Raw genomic sequence first — 21,627 nt, 5'->3', positions numbered from 1 at the left:
ACACAGTGCAGGCTATTAATCTAAAGTGGCTCTGTAGTCCTCTGAGTCTATGAAGACAGTTACAGGGAAGACTGTGATTCGGTGTCAAAATGCTGTTGAGGGCCCCCCCTACATTTTCCTCGTGTACCCCAAGTATTTATCTGTGTGAGAGAGTGTGTGTGAGGGAAGGATTCACTTTTCTGTTTTTAAAGGTATTTTCTGATTTTATTTAACTGAGATAGAGGATTACAGTGAGGAACGATAGACATTGTGACAAAGGGCATTATGCCAGATTCAAACCTATGCCGTCACTGTAGACGTGTGTGCTGGAGGCTGCAGCATTACCGCTAGACCAGCCAAGCATGAGGACTCACTGTTCTATATGAAGCCGTTGTTGTTGCCATTGTGTGATTGATAATAGTGTGTCATTTTCTGCTTAGCTGTCTTGGAGTCTGTCTCAATGGACAAGTTCATCCCAGAGTCGCCTCAGAACAGCGAATCAGGAGAAGTCTCTCCCTGCCGCTCCCCCTCCACCCCACGACACTTCCGCTACAGACAGCCTGGAGGTAAATGTGTGTGCGTGCGTGTTTGTGTGTCAGACCTGCGACAACTACAGGTTAAACTGTGCTTCGTGGAAAGTAACTATTTATTTGGGGGGGACAAATGGTTAACTATTTGAATACAGGTCCCCAAAGATGACAACGTTTTTTAACTATTTGAATACAGATCTCAGAAAGGGATTACTGTTCGGAAACTATTGGATTTGCTGCCTTCAACTAATGGCAGGGCTGTATCTGGAACTGTATGTTGAAGATAGAAATAGAATAAATAGCAAACACAATCTCCTATACTATTCCAATCTATATGACAGTCATATTTGATCTACACAATACTTTTTTGAACATTCTATATTTAACCTTTATTTAACTAGGCAAATCAGTTAGGAACAAATTCATATTCACAATAATGGCCTAGGAACAGTGGGTTAACTGCCTTGTTCGGGGGCAGAACGACAGATTTTTACCTTGTCAGCTTGGGGATTTTATCCACCAAACTGTGGTTACAGGCCCAACACTAACCACTAGGCTACCTGCCGCCCAATTCTCCTGAATGTCCATTTCCCCAGATGTGTACATAATAAATTCAAACCGATTATATTTTGTACAGATGAGTATCAAATCAAATTTTGTCACATGCGCCGAATACAACCCTACAGTGAAATGCTTACTGGTATTTTACTGCTGCTCTTTAACCGATTTGTTTTTTTATTTAAATGTTTTACTTATCTATTTCTTATTTTTCTTAGAAGTGCATTGTTGTTAAAGGGCTTTACAAGAGCAGCAGTAAAATAAATAACATTAGCAAGGCTGTGTACAGGGGGTACCGGTACAGAGTCAATGTGTGGGGGCACAGGTTAGTCGAGGCAATTGAGGTAATGTGTAGATGTAGGTAGAGATAAAGTGACTATGTATAGATAATAACCAGAGAGTAACAGCAACGTAAAGGGGGGGGGGGGGGGTAGCCATTTGATTAGCTGTTCAGAAGTCTTATGGCTTAGGGGTAGAAGCTGATAAGAAACCTTTAGGACCTAGACTTGGCGCTCCGGTACCGGTGTGTTTGGACCATGATAGTTTGTTGGTGATGTGGACACCAAGGAACTTGAAGCTCTCAACCTGCTCCACTACAGCCCTGTTGATGAGAATGGGGGCGTGCTCGGTCCTCCTTCTCCTGTAGTCCACAATCATCTCCTTTCTCTTGATCACGTTGAGGGAGAGGTTAGTTTCCTGGCACCACACGACCAGGTCTTTGACCTCCTCCCTATAGGCTGTCTCATTGTTGTCGGTGATCAGGCCTACCACTGCTTTGTCATCGGCAAACTTAATGATGGTGTTGGAGTCGTGCCTGGCCATGCAGTCATGGGTGAAGAGGGAGTACAGGAGGGGACTGAGCACGCAACCCTGAGGGGCCCCCGTGTTGAGGATCAGCTTTGCAGATGTGTTGTTACCTACTTTGCATCAACTTTATGTAATTGTCAATAAAAGCCTTTGACACTTATGAAATGCTTGTAATTATACTTCAGTATTCCATAGTAACATCTGACAAAAATATCTAGACACTGAAGCAGAAAACTTTGTGGAAATTAATATTTGTGTCATTCTCAAAACCTTTGGCCACGACTGTAGACCCACTTCAATTTGCTTACAACCCCAATAGGTCCACAGATGATTTAATCGCCATAACACTGCACACTGCTCTATCCCACCTGGACAAAAGGACACCTACGTGAGAATGCTATTCATTGACTATAGTACAGCATTCAACACGATAGTGCCCTCAAAGCTCATCACTAAGCTAAGGACCCTGGGACTAAACACCTCCCTCAGCAACTTTATCCTGGACTTCCTGATGGGCTGCCCCCAGGTGGGAAGGGTAGGCAACAACACATCTACCACACTGATCCTCAACACGGGGACCCCGCAGAGCTGTGTGTTCAGTCCCTTCCTGTACTCCCTGTTCACTCATGACTGCACGGCCAGGCACATCTCCAACACCCTCATTAAATTCGCCGATGACACAACAGTGGTAGGCCTGATCACCGACAACGATGAGATAGTCTATTAAAAAAATATATATATTTCACCTTTATTTAACCAGGTAGGCTAGTTGAGAACAAGTTCTCATTTGCAACTGCAACCTGGCCAAGATAAAGCAAAGCACTTCGACATATACAACAACACAGAGTTACACATGGAATAAACAAATATACAATCAATAATACAGTAAGAAAATCTATATACAGCATGTGCAAATGAGGTAGGATAAGAGAGGTAAGGCAATAAATAGACCATGGTGGCAAAGTAATTTCAATATAGCAAATAAACACTGAATTGGTAGGATGTGCGTGCAGAAGATGAATGTGCAAGTTGAGATACTGGGGTACAAAGGAACAAGATGAATACAGTATGGGGATGAGGTAGATTGGATGGTCTATTTACAGATGAGCTATGTACAGGTGCAGTGATCTGTGAGCTGCTCTGACAGGAGGAGGTCAGAGACCTGACCATGTGGTGCAAGGACAACAACCTCTCACTCAACTTGATCAAGACAAAGGAGTTGATTGTGGACTACAGGAAAAGGAGGACCGAGCATGCCACGATTTTCGGTGACAGGGCTGTAGTGGAGCAGGTTGAGACCTTCAAGTTCCTTGGCATCCACATCACCAACAATCTAACATAGTCCAAGCACAGCAAGACAGTCGTGAAGAGGGCACGACAAAACCTATTCCCCCTCAGGAGACTGAAAATATTTTGCATGGGTCCTCAGATCCTCAAAAGGTTTTACAGCTGCGTCCTCGAGAGCTTCCTGATGGGTTAAATCACTGCCTGGTAAGACAACTGCTCGGCCTCCGACCCCAAGGCACTACAGAGGGTAGTGCATACGGCCCAGTACATCACCGGGGCCAAGCTTCCTGCCATCCAGGACCTCTATACCAGGCGTGTAGGAAGGCCCTAAAAATTGTGAAAGACTCCAGCCACCCTAGTCATAGACTGTTCTCTCTGCTACCGCATGGCAAGCGCTACCGGAGTGCCAAGTCTAGGTCCAAGAGGCTTCTTAACAGCTCCTACCCCTAAGCCATAAGACTCCTGAACATCTAATCAAATGGCTATGCAGACTATTTGCATTGCCCCCCCCCCCTTCTACGCTGCTGCTACTCTCTGTTATTATTTACGCATAGTCACTTTAATAACTCTACCTACATGTACATATTACCTCAATTACCTCAACACCGGTGACTCATTGACTCTGTACCGGTACCCCTTTTATATAGCCTGTTATTTTACTGATGCTCTTTAATTATTTGTTACTTTTATCTTTTACTTTTTTTAGGTATTTTCTTAAAACTGCATTGTTGGTTAAGGGCTTGTAAGTAAGCATTTCACTGTAAGGTCTACACCTGTTTTATTCAGTGCATGTGACAAATACAATTTGATGAGGTGCTCACCTAGAATGCATTTCAATTAACAGCTGTGCCTTGTTAATAGTTCATTTGTGGAATTTCTTTCCTTCTTTTAATGCGTTTGAGCCAATCAGCTGTGTTCAGACAAGGTAGGGGTGGTATATAGAAAATAGCCCTATCTGGTAAAAGACCAAGTCCATATTATGGCAAGAACAGCTCAAATTAGCAAAGGGAAATGACAGTCCATCATTGACTGACCTTCATGTCTTAAAGTAATCTGGAAAATCTCAAGAACTTTCAAAGTTTCTTCAAGTGCAGTTGCAACAACCATCAAGCTCTATGATAAAACTGGCTCTCACAGGAAAGGAAGACCCAGAGTTACCTCTTCTGCAGAGGATAAGTTCATTAGCGTTACCAGCCTCAGAAATTGCAGCCCAAATAAATGCTTCACAGAGACCAAGTAACAGACACATCTCAACATCAAATGTTCAGAGGAGACTGCGTGAATCAGACCTTCATTGTCCAATTGCTGCAAAGAAACCACTACTAAAGGACATCAATAAGAATAAGAGACTTGCTTGGTCCAAGAAACACGAGCAATGAACATTAGACCGATGGAAATTTGTTCTTTCTTCTGATGAGTCCACATTTCCGATTTTTGGTTCGAACCGCCCTGGCTTTGTGAGATGCAGAGTAGGTGAACGGATGATCTCCGCATGTGTGGTTCCCACCGTGAAGCATGGAGGTGTGATGTGTGGGGGTGCTTTGCTGGTGACACTATCTGTGATTTATTTAGAATTCAAGGCACACTTAACAAGCATGGCTACCACAACATTCTGCAGCGAAACGCCATCCCATCTGGTTTGCGCTAAGTGGGACTATCATTTGTATTTCAACAGGACAATGACCCAACACATCTCCAGGCTGTGTAAGGGCTATTTGACCAAGAAGGACAGTGATGGAGTGCTGTATTAGATGACCTGGCCTCCACAATCGCCCGACCTCAACCCAGTTGAGATGGTTTGGGATGATTTAGACTGCAGAGTGGAGGAAAAGCAGCCAACAAGTGCTCAGCATGTGGGAACTCCTTCAAGACTGTTGGAAAAGCATTCCAGTTGAAGCTGGTTGAGAGAATACCAAGAGTGTGCAAAGCTGTCAAGGCGAAGGGTAGCTACTTTGAAGAATCTTAAATCTAAAATATATAACATTTCACACTTTTTTGGTTACTACTTGATTCCATATGTGTTATTTCATAGTTAATGTCTTCACTATTATTCTACAATGTAGAAAATAGTAAAAGTAAAGAAAAACCCTTGAATGAGTAGGAGGATAAAAATACACCTTATGGAACAGCAGGGACTGTGAAACAACACAAACATGGACAAATGCATACAAACACACAATGACATACACACTATAGACACATGTACACATGGATTTTGTGTTATAGATAAGTGGTAGTAGAGTAGAGGCCTGAGGGCACACACTTAATATGTTGTGAAATCTGTTATGAATGTATTGTAATGTTTTTCAAATGTATAACTGCCTTAATTTTGCTGGACCCTGCTTGGCAGCAGCTAATGGGGATCCAGAATAAATACAAATATAAATCTCCTCATTCCCATTCCCTCTGTCATGTATTCTCAAAATCCCTCTCTCCTCTCCTCCACTCTCCTCTTTCCTTCCTCCTTCTCTCCTTTCATCAGCTCCACTGTAGTCCAGTAAGTAAGGAGAAAAGCAGCGGTATATATTCAAAAAGTATTCCTTACCCAAGGACACTTCAACAGGTGACTATCCCAGGAAAATAAAGAAAAGGAGAAGTCTGTGTCTGCATTGATCTGAATTTATTTTCAGGACAAAGGCACATTTATCTTTATTTCCCTGGATAGTCAAATGTTGAAGTGTTTTTAGGTAAGGCATATGTTTTTGCATTAACAAGTCTTAGAGTTAATTACCTGATTCCCTTTTTTGTTCAAGGTGGGCTGAAGTGTGTTTGGGTTAGCTTTCATTCCAGTGGTGCATATCCTCAGTGGAGTGAATGTTTAGTGAGGCCAGATTCACACAGGATTATTTCCCTGTGACTCACACCTAATTTAAACAAGTCCAAGTCACTGGTTGGAGCTTCAGAGCCAGAGGAGCATACAAGGCAGAGCCCTGCTCATCTGCAATCCACTCAGCTGGGGCATAGAGAGGGAGAGAGACCCTTGGCCCTGGTGCCTAGGTCAACACATAGCTCAGAGACACCTAGTCCACCCCACAAAGACCTGTGTGTGTGTGTGTGTGTGTGTGTGTGTGTGTGTGTGTGTGTGTGTGTGTGTGTGTGTGTGTGTGTGTGTGTGTGTGTGTGTGTGTGTGTGTGTGTGTTGGTCAGACTGGTAACAGTTTTTCTTGGATTTAGCTTAATGCAACAGTCTGTTTGGATGACATTAAAGCAGCCCATATGTACGGCAGCTGAGACAAGTTGACAGTATTGGACTGAATGGTGTAGATTGGCTCAGACAGTGAAAGAAATGTTGGGACCGTGAACATTCTGTTAGCACAAAGTAGAAATGCTGTGTGTGCTTGTGAATGGATAACTTCTCTCTCTCTCTCTGTCTCTCTCTTTCACTTTCTCTCTCTAGTTCAGTCAGGGGAGAACTCTCGTTGTTCTGTTTCTCCTGCCTCAGCCTTTGCTATTGCTACAGCTGCAGCAGGACATGGCTCTCCCCCAGGTACACATTCTCTCTCTCACACACACACACACACACACACACACACACACATACACTCAAGCAAGCACACACACTCAAGCAAGCACACACACTAATTGTTCTCCTCTCTCCACCAGTGTTTAATAACTCAGAGAGGACATGTGATAAGGAGTTTATCATCAGAAGAGCTGCTACTAACAGAGTCCTCAACGTACTTCGACACTGGGTCTCAAAACACTCCCAGGTCTGTACACACTGTGTATGTACAGTACCTTTGGAAAGTATTCAGACCCCTTGACACATTTTGTTAGGTTTCAGCCTTATTAAAAAATTTTAAAAAACTCAATCTACACATAATACCCCATAATGACAAAGTAAAAACTGGTTTCATAAATGTTTCCACCCGAAAAATATATGTCACATTTACATAAGTATTCAGACCCCTTACTCAGTACTTTGTTGAAGCACCTTTGGCAGCGATTACAGCCTCGATACTTTTTGGGTATCACACTACAGTGCCTTGCAAAAGTATTCACCCCTTTGGCATTTTTTTCTATTTTGTTTCATTGCAACCTGTAATTTAAATGGATTTTTATTTGAATTTCATGTAGTGGACATACACAAAATAGTCCAAATTGGTGAAGTGAAATGAAAGAAAATAACGTATTTCAAAAATAAAAAAAAAACAGCAAAGTGGTGTGTGCATATGTATTTACCCCCTTTGCTATGAAGCCCCTAAAAAAGATATGGTGCAACCAATTACCTTCAGAAGTCACATAATTTGTTAAATAAAGTCCACCCGTGTGCAATCTAAGTGTCACATGATCTGTCACATGATCTCAGTATAGGAACACCTATTCTGAAAGGCCCCAGAGTCTGCAACACCACTAAGCAAGGGGCACCACCAAGCAAGCAGCACTATGAAGACCAAGTAGCTTCCCAAACAGGTCAGGGTCAAAGTTGTGGAGAAGTGCAGGTCAGAGTTGTGTTATTAAAAGTATCTGAAACTTTGAACATCCCACAGAGCACCATTAAATCCATTATAATTTTTTTTTGAAAGAATATGGCACCACAACAAACCTGCCAAGTGAGGGCCACCCACCAAAACTCACAGACCATGCAAGGAGGTCATTAATCAGAGAGGAAACAAAGAGACCAAAGATAACCCTGAAGGAACTGCAAAGCTCCACAGCGGAGATTGGAGTATCCGTCCAAAGGACCACTTTAAGCCTTACACTCCACAGAGCTGGGCTTTACGGAAGAGTGGCCAGAAAAAAGCCATTACTTAAAGAAAAAAATAAGCAAACACGTTTGGTGTTCGCCAAAAGGCATGTGGGAGACTCCCCAAACATATGGAAGAAGGTACTCTGGTCAGATGAGACTAAAATTGAGCTTTTTGGCCATCAAGGAAAATGCTATGTCTGGCGCAAACCCAACACCTCTCGTCACCCTGAGAACACCATCCCCGCAGTGAAGCATGGTGGTGGCAGCATCATGCTGTGGGGATGTTTTTCATCGGCAGGGACTGGGAAACTGGTCAGATTTGAAGGAATGATGGATGCCGCTAAATACAGGGAAATTCTTCAGGGAAACCTGTTTCAGTCTTCCAGAGATTTGAGACTGGGACGGTGGTTCACCTTCCAGCAGGACAATGAACCTAAGCAACACTCAAGTGGTTTAAGGGGAAACATTTAAATGTATTGGAATGGCCTAGTCAAAGCCCAGACCTCAATCAAATTGAGTATGACTTGAAGATTGCTGTACACCAGCGGAACCCATCCAACTTGAAGGAACTGAAGAAGTTTTGCCTTGAAGAATGGTAAAAAATCCCAGTGGCTAGATGTGCCAAGCTTATACAGACATACCCAAGAGACTTGCAGCTGTAACTGCTATAAAAGGTGGCTCTACAAAGTATTTACTTTTGGGGGGGGTGAATAGTTATGCACGCTAAAGTTCTGTTGTTTTGTCTTATTTCTTGTTTGTTTCACAAAAATATTTTGCATCTTCAAAGTGGTAGGCATGTTATGTAAATCAAATGATACACACCCCCCAAAAATCTATTTTAATTCCAGGTTGTAAGGCAACAACATAGGAAAAATGCCAAGGAAGGGGGGTGAATACTTTTGCAAGCCACTGTACAAGCTTGGCACACCTGTATTTGGGGAGTTTCTCCCATTCCGCTCTGCAGATCCTCTCAAGCTCTGTCAGGTTGGATGGGGAGCATTGCTGCACAGCTATTTTCAGGTCTCTCCAGAGATGTTTGATCAGGTTCAAGTCTGGGTCCTGTCTGGGCCACTAAAGGACATTCAGAGACTTGTCCCGAAGCCACTCCTGTGTTGTCTTGGCTGCGTGGTTAGGGTTGTTGTCCTGTTGGAAGGTGAACCTTTGCCCCAGTCTGAGGTCCTGAGCGCTCTGGAACAGGTTTTCATCAAGGATCTCTCTGTACTTTGCTCCGTTCATTTTTCCCTCAATCCTGACTAGTCTCTCAGTCCCTGCCGCTGGAAAACATCCCCACAGCACGATGCTGCTACCACCATGCTTCACCGTAGGGAGAGTGCAAGGTTTCCTCCAGATGTGGAGCTTGGCATTCAGGCCAAAGAGTTCCATCTTGACTTCATCAGACCAGAGAATCTTGTTTCTCATGGTCTCAGAGTCCTTTAGGTGCCTTTTGGCAAACTCCAAGCGTGCTGTCGTGTGCCTTTTACTGAGGAGTGGCTTCCGTCTGGCCACTCTACCATGAAGGCCTGATTTTTGGAGTGTTGCAGAGATGGTTGTCCTTCTGGAAGGTTCTCCCATCTCCACAGAGGAACTTTAGAGCTCTGTCAGAGTGACCATCTGGTTCTTGGTCACCTCCCTGACCAATGCCCTTCTCCCCCGAATTCTCAGACAATTCCTTCGACCTCATTACTCGGTTTTTGCTCTGATATGTACTGTCAACTGTGGGAACTTATATAGACAGACGTGTGCCTTTCCAAGTCAAGTCCAATTAATTTAATTTACCACAGGTGGACTCCAATCAAGTTGTCATAACATCTCAAGGATGATCAATGGAAACAGGATGCACCTGAGCTAAATTTGGAGTCTCATAGCAAAGGGTCTGAATACTTATGTAAATTAGGTATCTGTTTTTTATTTGTAATAAATTTGTAAACGTTTCTAAAAATCTGTTTTTGCTTCATCATTATGGGGTATTGTGTGTAGATTGAGGATTCTTCAAAAAAATCTATATTTGAATAAAGCTGAAAAAGTAAAGGGGTCTGAATACTTTCCCGAATGCGCTGTATCCTCCAAACAACGGCTTCTCGGGCAATATCTCTTAAGTGTGTGTGTGTGTGTGTGTGTGTGTGTGTGTGTGTGTGTGTGTGTGTGTGTGTGTGTGTGTGTGTGTGTGTGTGTGTGTGTGTGTGTGTGTGTGTGTGTGTGTGTGTGTGTGTGTGTTGTTTAGGACTTTGAGATGAACAGTGAGTTGAAGATGGGAGTGATCTGTCTACTAGAGGAGATACTCAGAGATCCAGATCTATTGCCACAGGAGAGAAAAGCTACTGCTAATATACTAAGGTACACACAAACATGCAGGCATGCACAAACACACACACTCAAATATGAACACATACACACATGTACACACACACGTACACACAAGCAGCTACTGGCCACATACACTATATATACAAAAGTATGTGGACACCCCTTCAAATTTGTGGATTTGGCTATTTCAGCCACACCCGTTGCTGACAGGTGTATAAAATCAAGCACACCGCCATGCAATCTCCATAGACAGACACTGGCAGTAGAATGGCCTTACTGAAGAGCTCACTGACTTTCAACGTGGCACCGTCATAGGATGCCACCTTTCCAACAAGTCAGTTCATCAAATTTCTGCCCTGCTAGAGCTGCCCGGTCAACTGTAAGTGCTGTTAATGTGAAGTGGAAATGTCTAGGAGCAACAATGGCTCAGCCACGAAGTGGTAGGCCACACAAGCTATCAAAACAGGACCGTCAAGTCCTAAAGAGCGTAGCACATAACAATATTCTGTCCTCAGTTGCAACACTCACTACCGAGTTCCAAACTGCCTCTGGAAGCAACATTAGCACAATAACTGTTCGTCGGGAGCTTTATGAAATGGGTTTCCATGGCCGAGCAGCCGCACACAAGCCTAAGATTACCATGCGCAATGCCAAGCTTCAGCTGGAGTGGTATAAAGCTTGCCGCCATTGGACTCTGGAGCAGTGGAAACGCATTCTCTGGAGTGATGAATCACTCTTCACCATCTGGCAGTCAGATGGACAAATCTGGGTTTGGGGGATGGCAGGAGAACGCTACCTGCCCCAATGCATAACTGTAAGTTTGGTGGAGGAGGAATAATGGTCTGGGGCTGAGTTTCACGGTTTGGGCTAGGCCCCTTAGCCCGAACGCTACAGTATACAATGACATTCTAGACGATTCTGTGCTTTTAACTTTGTGGCAACAGTTTGGGGAAGGCCTTTTCCTGTTTCAGCATGACAATGCCACAATGCATAAAACAAGGTCAATACAGAAATGCTTTGTTGATATCAGTGTGGAAGAACTTGACTGGCCTGCACAGAACCCTGACCTCAACCCCATTGAACACCTTTGGGATGAATTGGAACGCCGACTGTGAGTCAGGACTAATCGTCCAACATCAGTGCTCAACCTCACTAATGCTCTTGTGGCTGAATGGAAGCAAGTTCCCGCAGCAATGTTCCAACATCTAGTGGAGTACCTTCCCAGAAGAGTGGAGGCTGTTGTATCAGCATAAGGGGACAAACTCGCTGTTAATATGACTGGGATCGGATGCCTGTCATTGGTTTCATGACTGTCTAAAGGATAGAAGTCAGGCTGTTAGAGTTGACGGCATCCAGTCAGAGCCATTGGAGTTGGTTAAAGGGGTCCCACAAGGTTCTATACTTGGTCCATTACTGTTCACTCTCTACATAAACAATATCGGTGATTAGATAAGGAAGTGTAAAATTCATCAATATGCTGATGACACTGTCATGTACTCTATCGCTTCAACGGCTGACCTAGCATTATCACTATTGGAGACAGATTTTAAGATATTACAAGGGTCTTTTATACAGCTGAAACTTGTTTTAAATGCAAAGAAAACACATTATGATTTTTAATAGATTCAAAAAGTTGGTTGAAAATACACTTGCACTTACGAGCTTAGATGGCTCTCAAATTAATCCGGTCTCTGCATATAAATACTAAGGGATATGATGATAAACTCTTTTAAAATGCATGTTGACGAACTTTGTAAATGGCTAAAAATCAAGCTAGGCTTCCTCAATAGAAACAGGACATGTTTGTCCTCTACCAATAGAAGACAAATTGTGCAAGCTACTTTTATATCTGTTATAGATTATGGGGATATTTTCTACATACTTTTTCAATCTATTAAAAATCATTAAATGTGTTTTCTTTGCATTTAAAACAGGTTTCAGCTGTATAAAAGACTCTTTTAAAATCTTAAAATCTGTCTCCAATAGTGATAATGCTTGGTCAGCCGTTGAAACGATAGAGTACATGACAGTGTCATCAGCATATAGATACATTTTACACTTCCTTATCTCATCACCGATATTGTTTATGTAGAGAGTGAACAGTAATGGACCAAGTATAGAACCTTGTGGGACCCCTTTAACCAACTCCAATGGCTCCGACTGGATGCCGTCGACTCTAACAGCCTGACTTCTATCCTTTAGATAGTCATGAAACCAACGACAGGCATCCGATCCCAGTCCACTTAGTCATTATCAGCCTATTATTCAGGTTAAACATTAACATTTTAAATGTATGACAGCAGCCTGGACAATTACACATGTTATGTACTTGGTAGAGGTATAGATCAATCATCTAGTTTTATGACTAGTATTGACCAATCAGGTGAAATGTTTCTGCAGTACCCTTTCTCTGGATGAGCAGGAAGCAGATGCCCAGCTGAGGATAGAAGACATCCTTCAGATGGTGAGAAAACGACACTATCCAGCAACCCCTCTCATTTACTCACAAACCTCTCTAGCTAAGACATGGGGTGTATTCATTAGTGCACACCGTAGTAAAACAGAACACATTTTGCAACGAAAACAAGCCTTTCTTACTGGACAAGTTCATGTTAGTCCCTAACCATATTGTCCCATTTGATTCTGATTGTTTCCTAGTGAATGGTTCCTAGTGCTCTGTGCATCATCAAATATGAGCTGATCATTGTTGTTAGGACATTCCTCCTTTCTCATTCACCTTAGCCCTGGTGAACTCTGCCACCTTTGTACGGAACTGATACCTCTTCTGAATTTTCCAGAAAAGCTGTCCCCTGCTACACTTCATCTTGGTAAGAGTGTCCACACTCCCCAGATAATCAACCCCTGATAAGTCCCCTCCAAACCCTTAGCACTATCCAGTAGAGAGACGCCAGTCATAGTTCTGTCCTACCTCATCCTATCCCTCTCTCCATCAATCACGTCACTCACCTTCCTCATATTTATTTAACCTTTATTTAATTAAGCAAGTCAGTTAAGAAAAAAGTATTATTTACAATGACGGCCTACCCCGGCCAAACCCGAACCCGGACGACCTTATAATGTACAGTAAAAGGAGACCTGTGATTTAGTTAGCTATATTTTAGAAGTTTTAGTCTTTGATCAGACAGGTTAACTAAATAAATAAGTGAATTGTTTGCCTCACAGTTAGCCAAGATTCCTACAATTGTTTACAGTTAGTTAGCAATTGCTTCTACACTATTTTGCTAGCGCTGACATGTCAATAATAACCTGTCGCAAAAATGACTGATGTCTCCAGTTGTGTTTAAATATTACCACTGTGACACTGGATATTTTTGCTCCCCTCTCCCTCCACTGGATGGGAAACTGCCCTCATGTCTGTCTGCAAACTGATCTGTTCACTTACACATTAAGGGTGGGTTGCATCAAAATGGATTAACTCTTAAACTGGGTTAAATCAAGGTTTAACTATTAATGTTGTTGCACAAAACTTTAAACCTAGTTTTAAATGAATACCAAACTGAACAAAAATATACACGCAACATTCAACAATTTCAAAGATTTTGCTGAGTTACAGTTCATATAAGTAAATCAGTCAACTGAAATAAATAAATTAGGCCCTAATCTGTGGATATCACATGACTGGGCAGGGGCACAGCCATGGGTGGGACTGAGAGGGCATAGGTCCACCCACTGGGGAGCCAGGCCGACCCACTGGGGAGCCAGACCCAGCCAATCAGAATGAGTTTCCCCTCCCTCCTCTGACGATCCCACAGGTGAGAAGCCGGATGTGGAGGTCCTGGGCTGGCATGGTTACACGTGGTCTGCGGTTATGAAGCCAGTTGGACGTACTGCCAAATTCTCTAAAACGATGTTGGCGGCTTATGGTAGAGAAATAAACATTACATTCTCTGGCAACAGCTCTGGTGGACATTCCTGCAGTCAGCATGCCAATTGCATGCTCACTCAAAACGTGAGACATCTGTGGCATTGTGTTGTGTGACAAAACTTGTATTGTTCCTAGCACAAGGTGCCCCTGTGTAATGATCATGCTGTTTAATCAGCTTCTTGATATGCCACACCTCTCTCTCGCATAATTATCTTGACAAAGGATAAAATGCTCACTAACAGGGATGTAAACAAATTTGTACACAACATTTTTGGGATCTTTTTTTTCAACTCATAAAACAAGGGACCAGCACTTTACATGTGTTTATATTCAGTGTTCAGTGTAGTTAAATTGAATCCTTCTTCTAAACCAAATTTAGACTTTAAACCAATATTTGGTTTATTTGCTCAATTGTTTTAAAATCAAATTTAAATGTAGTTTAGGGATTAGATCTAAACTGCCTAAATCTAAACTGCCACTGGATGAGGTCTGACGCCCTCTGTTGGCATTTTCTAAGCAATACATATATTGAAAATGACCTTTATTAACTATAAGTCCTACAAACATATGTTTAGTACTATTAGAAAGGTAAAAACCGTGGGATTCAGGAACAACATGACAATTACAGAACCAGCAGGAAAAATGTATAAATACATATTTGTAAAAATGACTTGTGGGGTGGGGGTTGGGTTCCCGAATTGTAACGTAAACTCACGTAGGGGAATAAGAGATTTGAAAGTCTAGGTTTGAAATAAAATGTGTCACTAAATACCATTTCGAAAGGATACAAAAAAAACTAACGTTTTAAACGCGCAGGGCTTGTGCAACGTGATATGTCTTAATTTTTCATCTTACAGGTATGATATGACATTTTATGACATTACCAGCACTAAGATTTGAGCTAGATTTCCAAAAAGACAAGTGCTGTAGCTTTCAAATGATATGTCACTTTCTATTTTTTTGACTGAAAATGACCCATTAGGAACCACTTAGGCTAAGCGCTGCAGAACCGGTACTGGGTCCAAAAGAACAGCTCAGTTTAACAGGTTTTAAGTTAATCAAATGTCAGTGTATGTGCTTTATTTTCATTGTGATTATCAAATTTTAACTCCTGTGGCTTATCAAGTTTGTAAAACTCAACCAGCCAGTTTACTAATTTGACAAAAAAGTGCAATTCATTTCACCATTGGCCCCAAGTGAACACTGACTTTGATATCTAGCAAGCGAGCAATGATTAGTGCTGATTTGTATCCATAGAAATAGAATAAGATCACATTTATATGGTGAAGCCATTATGACACGTGTCACTAGTCATAGGGGCTTACAGTTGCGTCACAAATCACCTAGCAACCGCACCAGTCACCATGTTGGAAGACCATAGTCAGTCTGTTGGAAGTTCTCCAATCGTCCACATGGCTGGCTGCATTTTGCTACCACCAAAACTTCGGGAAGATTGCAAATGATTTCGTTTTTCTAAGGAGCCAGAAAATGGAGGCAGTGGGAACCCCTTTTCAAGTAAGTAAATATATTTTGAAATGATCAAAAACAATGTATTAACGTAAACTCACGCACTTTTGTACATCACCTTGGTCGGTACAATTTTTTGTACGTTTATTTTAGCGCCCCAAAAACGTTTTACTTCCAGATCAACTGTAATGTCAATACCATTGTAAAGCACAATTTCTCCCCTTTCCAACAAAATTAATGACATGACCTCCACGCTGCCCGTTTCTGCATAATTCAAGAAGGCAATGAGCTACGTCGGGTCTTTTTAAAAATGGCGGGTGGGGAAGCGAAACTAATGCGTGATAGTGAGAATGAGAGGAGATGTGTGGGAAAATGGCTTTTTTTCACTCGACCTGTCCAACTTATCACCTTATCACCTCTAAAATATAAATAAAACACTATAAAGAGTTTATATAATGTGTCATTATATACCTATTTGAAGGTTTGTGTCGAATTTGAATCGGGTTTTTAGGGCGGTGCAAAAGTGATCTTCAGAAGTAAACAGCGGCTTTGAGAGTCATGGTCGCTTACAGTGATGACGCAAAAAATGACTAGGTATCCCCCCCTTACCCCCGTCACTGTCCATTTCTTGTTTTTAAACGATGAGAGAAGTGCTACACCTGGTGGAGAGAGATTGTAAGACAGAAATAGTTGTTTTATGCGTGCTGTACGTTACGGCATGACACGTCACGATGTAACGGAGGGTCCGTTTTTTCAGCTTTCCTCCAATACTATAGAGCCATTACCATGTCGGTCAATGCTTGAATAGAAACGTAGTTCACACCCCAGATTTTGAAGTCAACACAGTCGCTACAGTCCCATTAGTTTTCTTTATAGCCTCGTTTGAATGTCGCGGTTGCGCACATTTGTACGGAATGGGGTGAGTTTACGTTATTAGCTAGCTAGCTTGCTACAGAACCTTAGTGTGCAGGCTAACTCAAATGAGCTGCTAATGTAATGTTAGCTAACTTTACATACCGTATAGCTGGCCAAGTGGATACAATTTCACCAGTTATGCTAACTTGATATTAGCTAGTCAGCTAGCTATCTTGATGTATTTATCATTCTAAGTCTAAATGCAGTTGTAGCTAGGTAGCTAGCTAACAGCCATGGAAGAGGGTGAATGAATTCGCTAGCAGTTCAAGCTTTCAGAAGGGAGAGTGGGCTACTCTGGATAAGGCAGGTACCTTTGTGGAGGGACATTATGAAAATATTCTCCAGTTCCAGTCCCTAGTGAGAAAAACTGAGGACAGAGAGATATAACAATATAATATTCAGTGCTGTCTAATTTGTGTAATGCAGTCTGTTTCTTTTGTGATGATTTCTGTCCTCTGATACAGAGAGATGTAAAACCCTGTCTGCAGATGAAGAGATCCCAATGAATGTCCCAAGAGAATAAGGGTACATCCTTGTATACCATGGATTTTATGTTAGCACATTTTGTGAACAAAAATACAGTTTAAGTCACTGTCTCACTGACTCACTGTCAACTGCATTTATTTTCAGCAAACTTAACATGTGTAAATATTTGTATGAACATAACAAGATTCAACAACTGAGACAAACTGAACATGTTTCACAGACATGTGACTAATAGAAATGTAATAATGTGTCCCAGAACTAAGGGGGGGGGGTCAATATCAAAAGTTACAGTCAGTATTTGGTGTGGCCACCAGTTGCATTAAGTACTGCAGTGCATCTCATCCTCGTGGACTGCACCAGATTGGCCAGTTCTTGCTGTGAGATGTTACCCCACTCTTCCACCAAGGCACCTGCAAGTTCCCAGACATTTCTGTTGTTTAATTTGTCTGGGAGCAAGACGTCAGTGTCCACGACGGGGCTGGTTTTCTTTTTGTAATCCGTGATTGACAGTAGACCCTGCCACATACTTCTTGTGTATGAGCCGTTGAATTGCTCTACTTTGTCTCTATACAGGCGCTTAGCTTGTTTGATTGCCTTGCGGAGTGAATAGCTACACTGTTTGTATTCGGTCATGTTTCCGGTCGCCTTTCCATGATTAAAAACAGTGGTTCGCGCTTTCAGTTTTGCACGAATGCTGCCATAATGTCAGGATGAGCCTGCAGGTAGGGTACCGAATGAGGGAGGAGGATGTCTTCCCTGTAACGTACAGAGTTGAGATTGCCTGCAATGACAACAAACTCAGTCCAATGATGCTGTGACACAACGCCCCAGACCATGATGGACCCTCCACCTCCAAATTGATCCCACTCCAGAGTATAGGCCTCGGTGTAACGCTCATTCCATTCGACGATAAACACGAATCCGACCATCACCCCTGGTGAGACAAAACCACGACTCGTCAGTGGAGAGCACTTTTTGCCTGTCCTGTCTGGTCCAGGGACGGTGGGTTTGTGCCCATAGGCGATGTTGTTGCCGGTGATGTCAGGTGAGGACCTGCCTTACAACAGGCCTACAAGCCCTCAGTCCAGCCTCTCTCAGCCTATTGCGGACAGTCAGCACTGATGGACGGATTGTGCGTTCCTGGTGTATCTCGGGCAGTTGTTGATGCCATCCTGTACCTGTCCCACAGTTGTGATGTTCAGATGTACCGATCCTGTGCAGGTGTTGTTACACGTGGTCTGCCACTGCAAGGACGATCAGCTGTCCGTCCTGTCTCCCTGTAGCGCTGTCTTAGGCGTCTCACAGTACAGACATTGCAATTTATTGCCCTGGCCACATCTGCAGTCCTCATGCCTCCATGCAGCATGCCTAAGGCACGTTCACGCAGATGAGCAGGAACCCTGAGCATCTTTCTTTTGGTGTTTTTCAGAGTCATTAGAAATGCCTCTTTAGTGTCTTAAGTTTTCATAACTGTGACCTTAATTGCCTACCGTCTGTAAGCTGTTAGTGTCTTAACGACCGTTCCACAGGTGCATGTTCATTAATTGTTTATGGTTCATTGAACAAGCATGGGAAACAGTGTTTAAACCCTTTACAATGAAGATCTGTGAAGTTATTTGGATTTTTACTCATTATCGTTGAACAACAGGGTCCTGAAAAAGAGATGTTTCTTTTTTTGCTGAGTTTATAAACCTATTAGAAATGGAACAGGCCAACCCTGCTGGGTGTCCATGCTTCTGTTCCAGCCCAGCACTAACACACCTGATTCAATGTATCAAACCTAGTTAGTTAATAATCAAGTGTGCTATTGCTGGGCTGGAACAGATGTCTGCACCCCCCGTAGGTCAGGGATCAGTGGAGTGGATTGTTCTAAGCTTGTGGCTGTCTTGAACCCTACTGTTTGTTGTTATCAATCTTCCGTGCGACCTGCCCTGTCTGGATCTGCGAGGAGTAACAGCGTAACCTGTTGTTACCATGACAAAGAGATGCGATTCGCCACCTGGTTATCAGAAGGGGGAAAGGAGAAGATTAATTGTGTGTCGTCTGCGTAGCAATGATAGGAGAGACCATGTGAGGATATGACAGAGCCAAGTGACTTGGTGTATAGCGAGAATAGGAGAGAGCCTAGAACTGAGCCCTGGGAGACACCATTGGTGAGAGCACGTGGTGCGGAGACAGATTCTCGCCACGCCACCTTTGTAGGAGTGACCTGTCAGGTAGGACGCAATCCAAGAGTGAGCCGCGCCGGAGATGCCCAACTCGGAGAGGGTGGAGAGGAGGATCTGATGGTTCACAGTATCAAAGGCAGCAGATAGGTCTAGAAGGATGAGAGCAGAGGAGAGGGAGTTAGCTTTAGCAGTGCGGAGAGCCTCCGTGACACAGAGAAGAGAAGTCTCAGTTGAATGTCCAGTCTTGAAACCTGACTGATTTGGATCAAGAAGAGAGATAGCAAGAGAGCTGGCCAAGGATGGCACGCTCAAGAGTTTGAGAGAAAAGAAAGAAGGGATACTGGTCTGTAGTTGTTGACATCGGAGGGATCGAGTGTAGGGTTTTTGAGAAGGGGTGCAACTCTCGCTCTCTTGAAGACGGAAGGGACGTAGCCAGCGGTCAAGGATGAGTTGATGAGCGAGGTGAGGTAAGGGAGAAGGTCTCCGGAAATGGTCTGGAGAAGGGAGGAGGGGATAGGGTCAAGCGGGCAGGTTGTTGGGCGGCCAGCCGTCACAAGTCGCAAGATTTCATCTGGAGAGAGAGGGGAGAAAGAGGTCAAAGCATAGGGTAGGACAATGTGAGCAGGACCAGCAGTGTCGTTTGACTTCTTACATCTAGACGTTCCGCGAGCGGAACACCTGCTCCAATATCCAATGATAGGCGTGGCGCGAATTACAAATTCCTCAAAAATCCAAAAACTTTTTTACACCATTTTAAAGACAAGACTCTCCTTTATCTAACCACACTGTCTGATTTCAAAAAGGCTTTACAGCGAAAGCAAAACATTAGATTATGTCAGCAGAGTACCCAGCCAGAAATAATCAGACACCCATTTTTCAAGCTAGCATATAATGTCACAAAAAACAAAACCACAGCTAAATGCAGCACTAACCTTTGATGATCTTCATCAGATGACACTCCTAGGACATTATGTTATACAATACATGCATGTTTTGTTCAATCAAGTTCATATTTATATCAAAAAACAGCTTTTTACATTAGCATGTGACGTTCAGAACTAGCATTCCCACCGAACACTTCCGGTGAATTTACTAAATTACTCACGATAAACGTTCACAAAAAACATAACAATTATTTTAAGAATTATAGATACAAAACTCCTTTATGCAATCGATGTGTCTGATTTTAAAATAGCTTTTCGGTGAAAGCACATTTTGCAATATTCTGAGTAGATAGCTCGCCATCACAGGCTAGCTATTTTGACACCCACCAAGTTTGACCCTCACCAAACTCAGATTTACTATAAGAAAAATTGGATTACCTTTGCTGTTCTTCGTCAGAATGCCCTCCCAGGACTTCTACTTCAATAACAAATGTTGGTTTGGTTCAAAATAATCCATAGTTATATCCAAATAGCGGCGTTTTGTTCGTGCGTTCAAGACACTATCCAAGGGTGACGAAGGGTTACGCGCCCGACGCGTTTCGTGACAAAATATTTCTAAATATTCCATTACCGTACTTCGAAGCATGTCAACCGCTGTTTAAAATCAATTTTTATGCTATTTTTCTCGTAAAAAAGCGATAATATTCTGACCGGAAGTCGTTGTTTTCGTTCAAAGACGAAAGAATAAAAACATGGTGTCGCCTCAAGCACGCGCCTCCAGTCTCTGTTCTCTGATCGACCACTATCTAAATGCGCTAGTGTTTTTCAGCCAGGGCCTGCAAAGACATCATTCAGCTTTTTGCCGCCTTCTGAGAGCCTATGGGAGCCGTAGAAAGTGTCCCGTTACATCAGAGATCCCCTGTTTTGGATAGAGATGATCAAGAAGGCCAAGAAATGGTCAGAGAGGGCGCTTCCTGTTTGGAATCTTCTCAGGTTTTGGCCTGCCAAATGAGTTCTGTTATACTCACAGACACCATTAGTTCTGTTATACTCACAGACACCGTTATACTCACAGACACCAGTTTTAGAACCTTTGGAGTGTTTGCTATCCAAAGCTAATAATTATATGCATATTCTAGTTTCTGGGCAGCAGTAATAATCAGATTAAATCGGGTACGTTTTTTTATCCGGCCGTGTAAATACTGCCCCCTATCCATAACAGGTTAACAAACGAGGATCGGATGTCGTCAACCTTCTTTTCAAAATGGTTGACGAAGTCATCCGCAGAGAGGGAGGAGGGGGGGGGGGGGAGGATTCCGGAGGGAGGAGACGGTGGCAAAGAGCTTCCTAGGGTTAGAGGCAGATGCTTGGAATTTAGAGTGGTAGAATGTGGCTTTAGCAGCAGAAACAGAGGAAGAAAATGTAGAGAGGAGCGAGTGAAAAGATGCCAGGTCAGCAGGGAGGCTAGTTTTCCTCCATTTCCACTCGGCTGCCCGGAGCCCTGTTCTGTGAGCTCGCAATGAGTCGTCAAGCCACGGAGCAGGAGGGGAGGACCGAGCTGGCCGGGAGGATAGGGGACATAGAGAGTCAAAGGATGCAGAAAGGGAGGAGAGGAGGGTTGAGGAGGCAGAATCAGGAGATTGGTTGGAGAAGGTTGAGCAGAGGG

The 21,627-nt window shown here is 43.1% G+C and overlaps 1 protein-coding gene across 1 annotated transcript in view; it reads left to right on the top strand.

Moving 5' to 3' along the window:
• The window catches only part of LOC115164089 (ras-specific guanine nucleotide-releasing factor 2), a 182,581-nt gene that overhangs the window by 128,285 nt on the left and 32,669 nt on the right, over positions 1–21,627 (top strand). The window contains exons 17-21 of the mRNA XM_029716198.1: positions 420–545; positions 6,559–6,648; positions 6,765–6,871; positions 10,073–10,185; positions 12,556–12,619. Of these exons, the coding sequence (XP_029572058.1) occupies positions 420–545; positions 6,559–6,648; positions 6,765–6,871; positions 10,073–10,185; positions 12,556–12,619 (500 nt within the window). The remainder of the gene's footprint in view (positions 1–419; positions 546–6,558; positions 6,649–6,764; positions 6,872–10,072; positions 10,186–12,555; positions 12,620–21,627) is intronic.

This window comes from Salmo trutta, chromosome 27 (genome assembly GCF_901001165.1).
Source record: "Salmo trutta chromosome 27, fSalTru1.1, whole genome shotgun sequence".
Lineage (NCBI taxonomy): Eukaryota > Metazoa > Chordata > Actinopteri > Salmoniformes > Salmonidae > Salmo > Salmo trutta.
The sequence above is the reverse complement of the archived record's forward strand: the minus strand, read 5'-3'. Positions and strand labels throughout refer to the sequence as shown.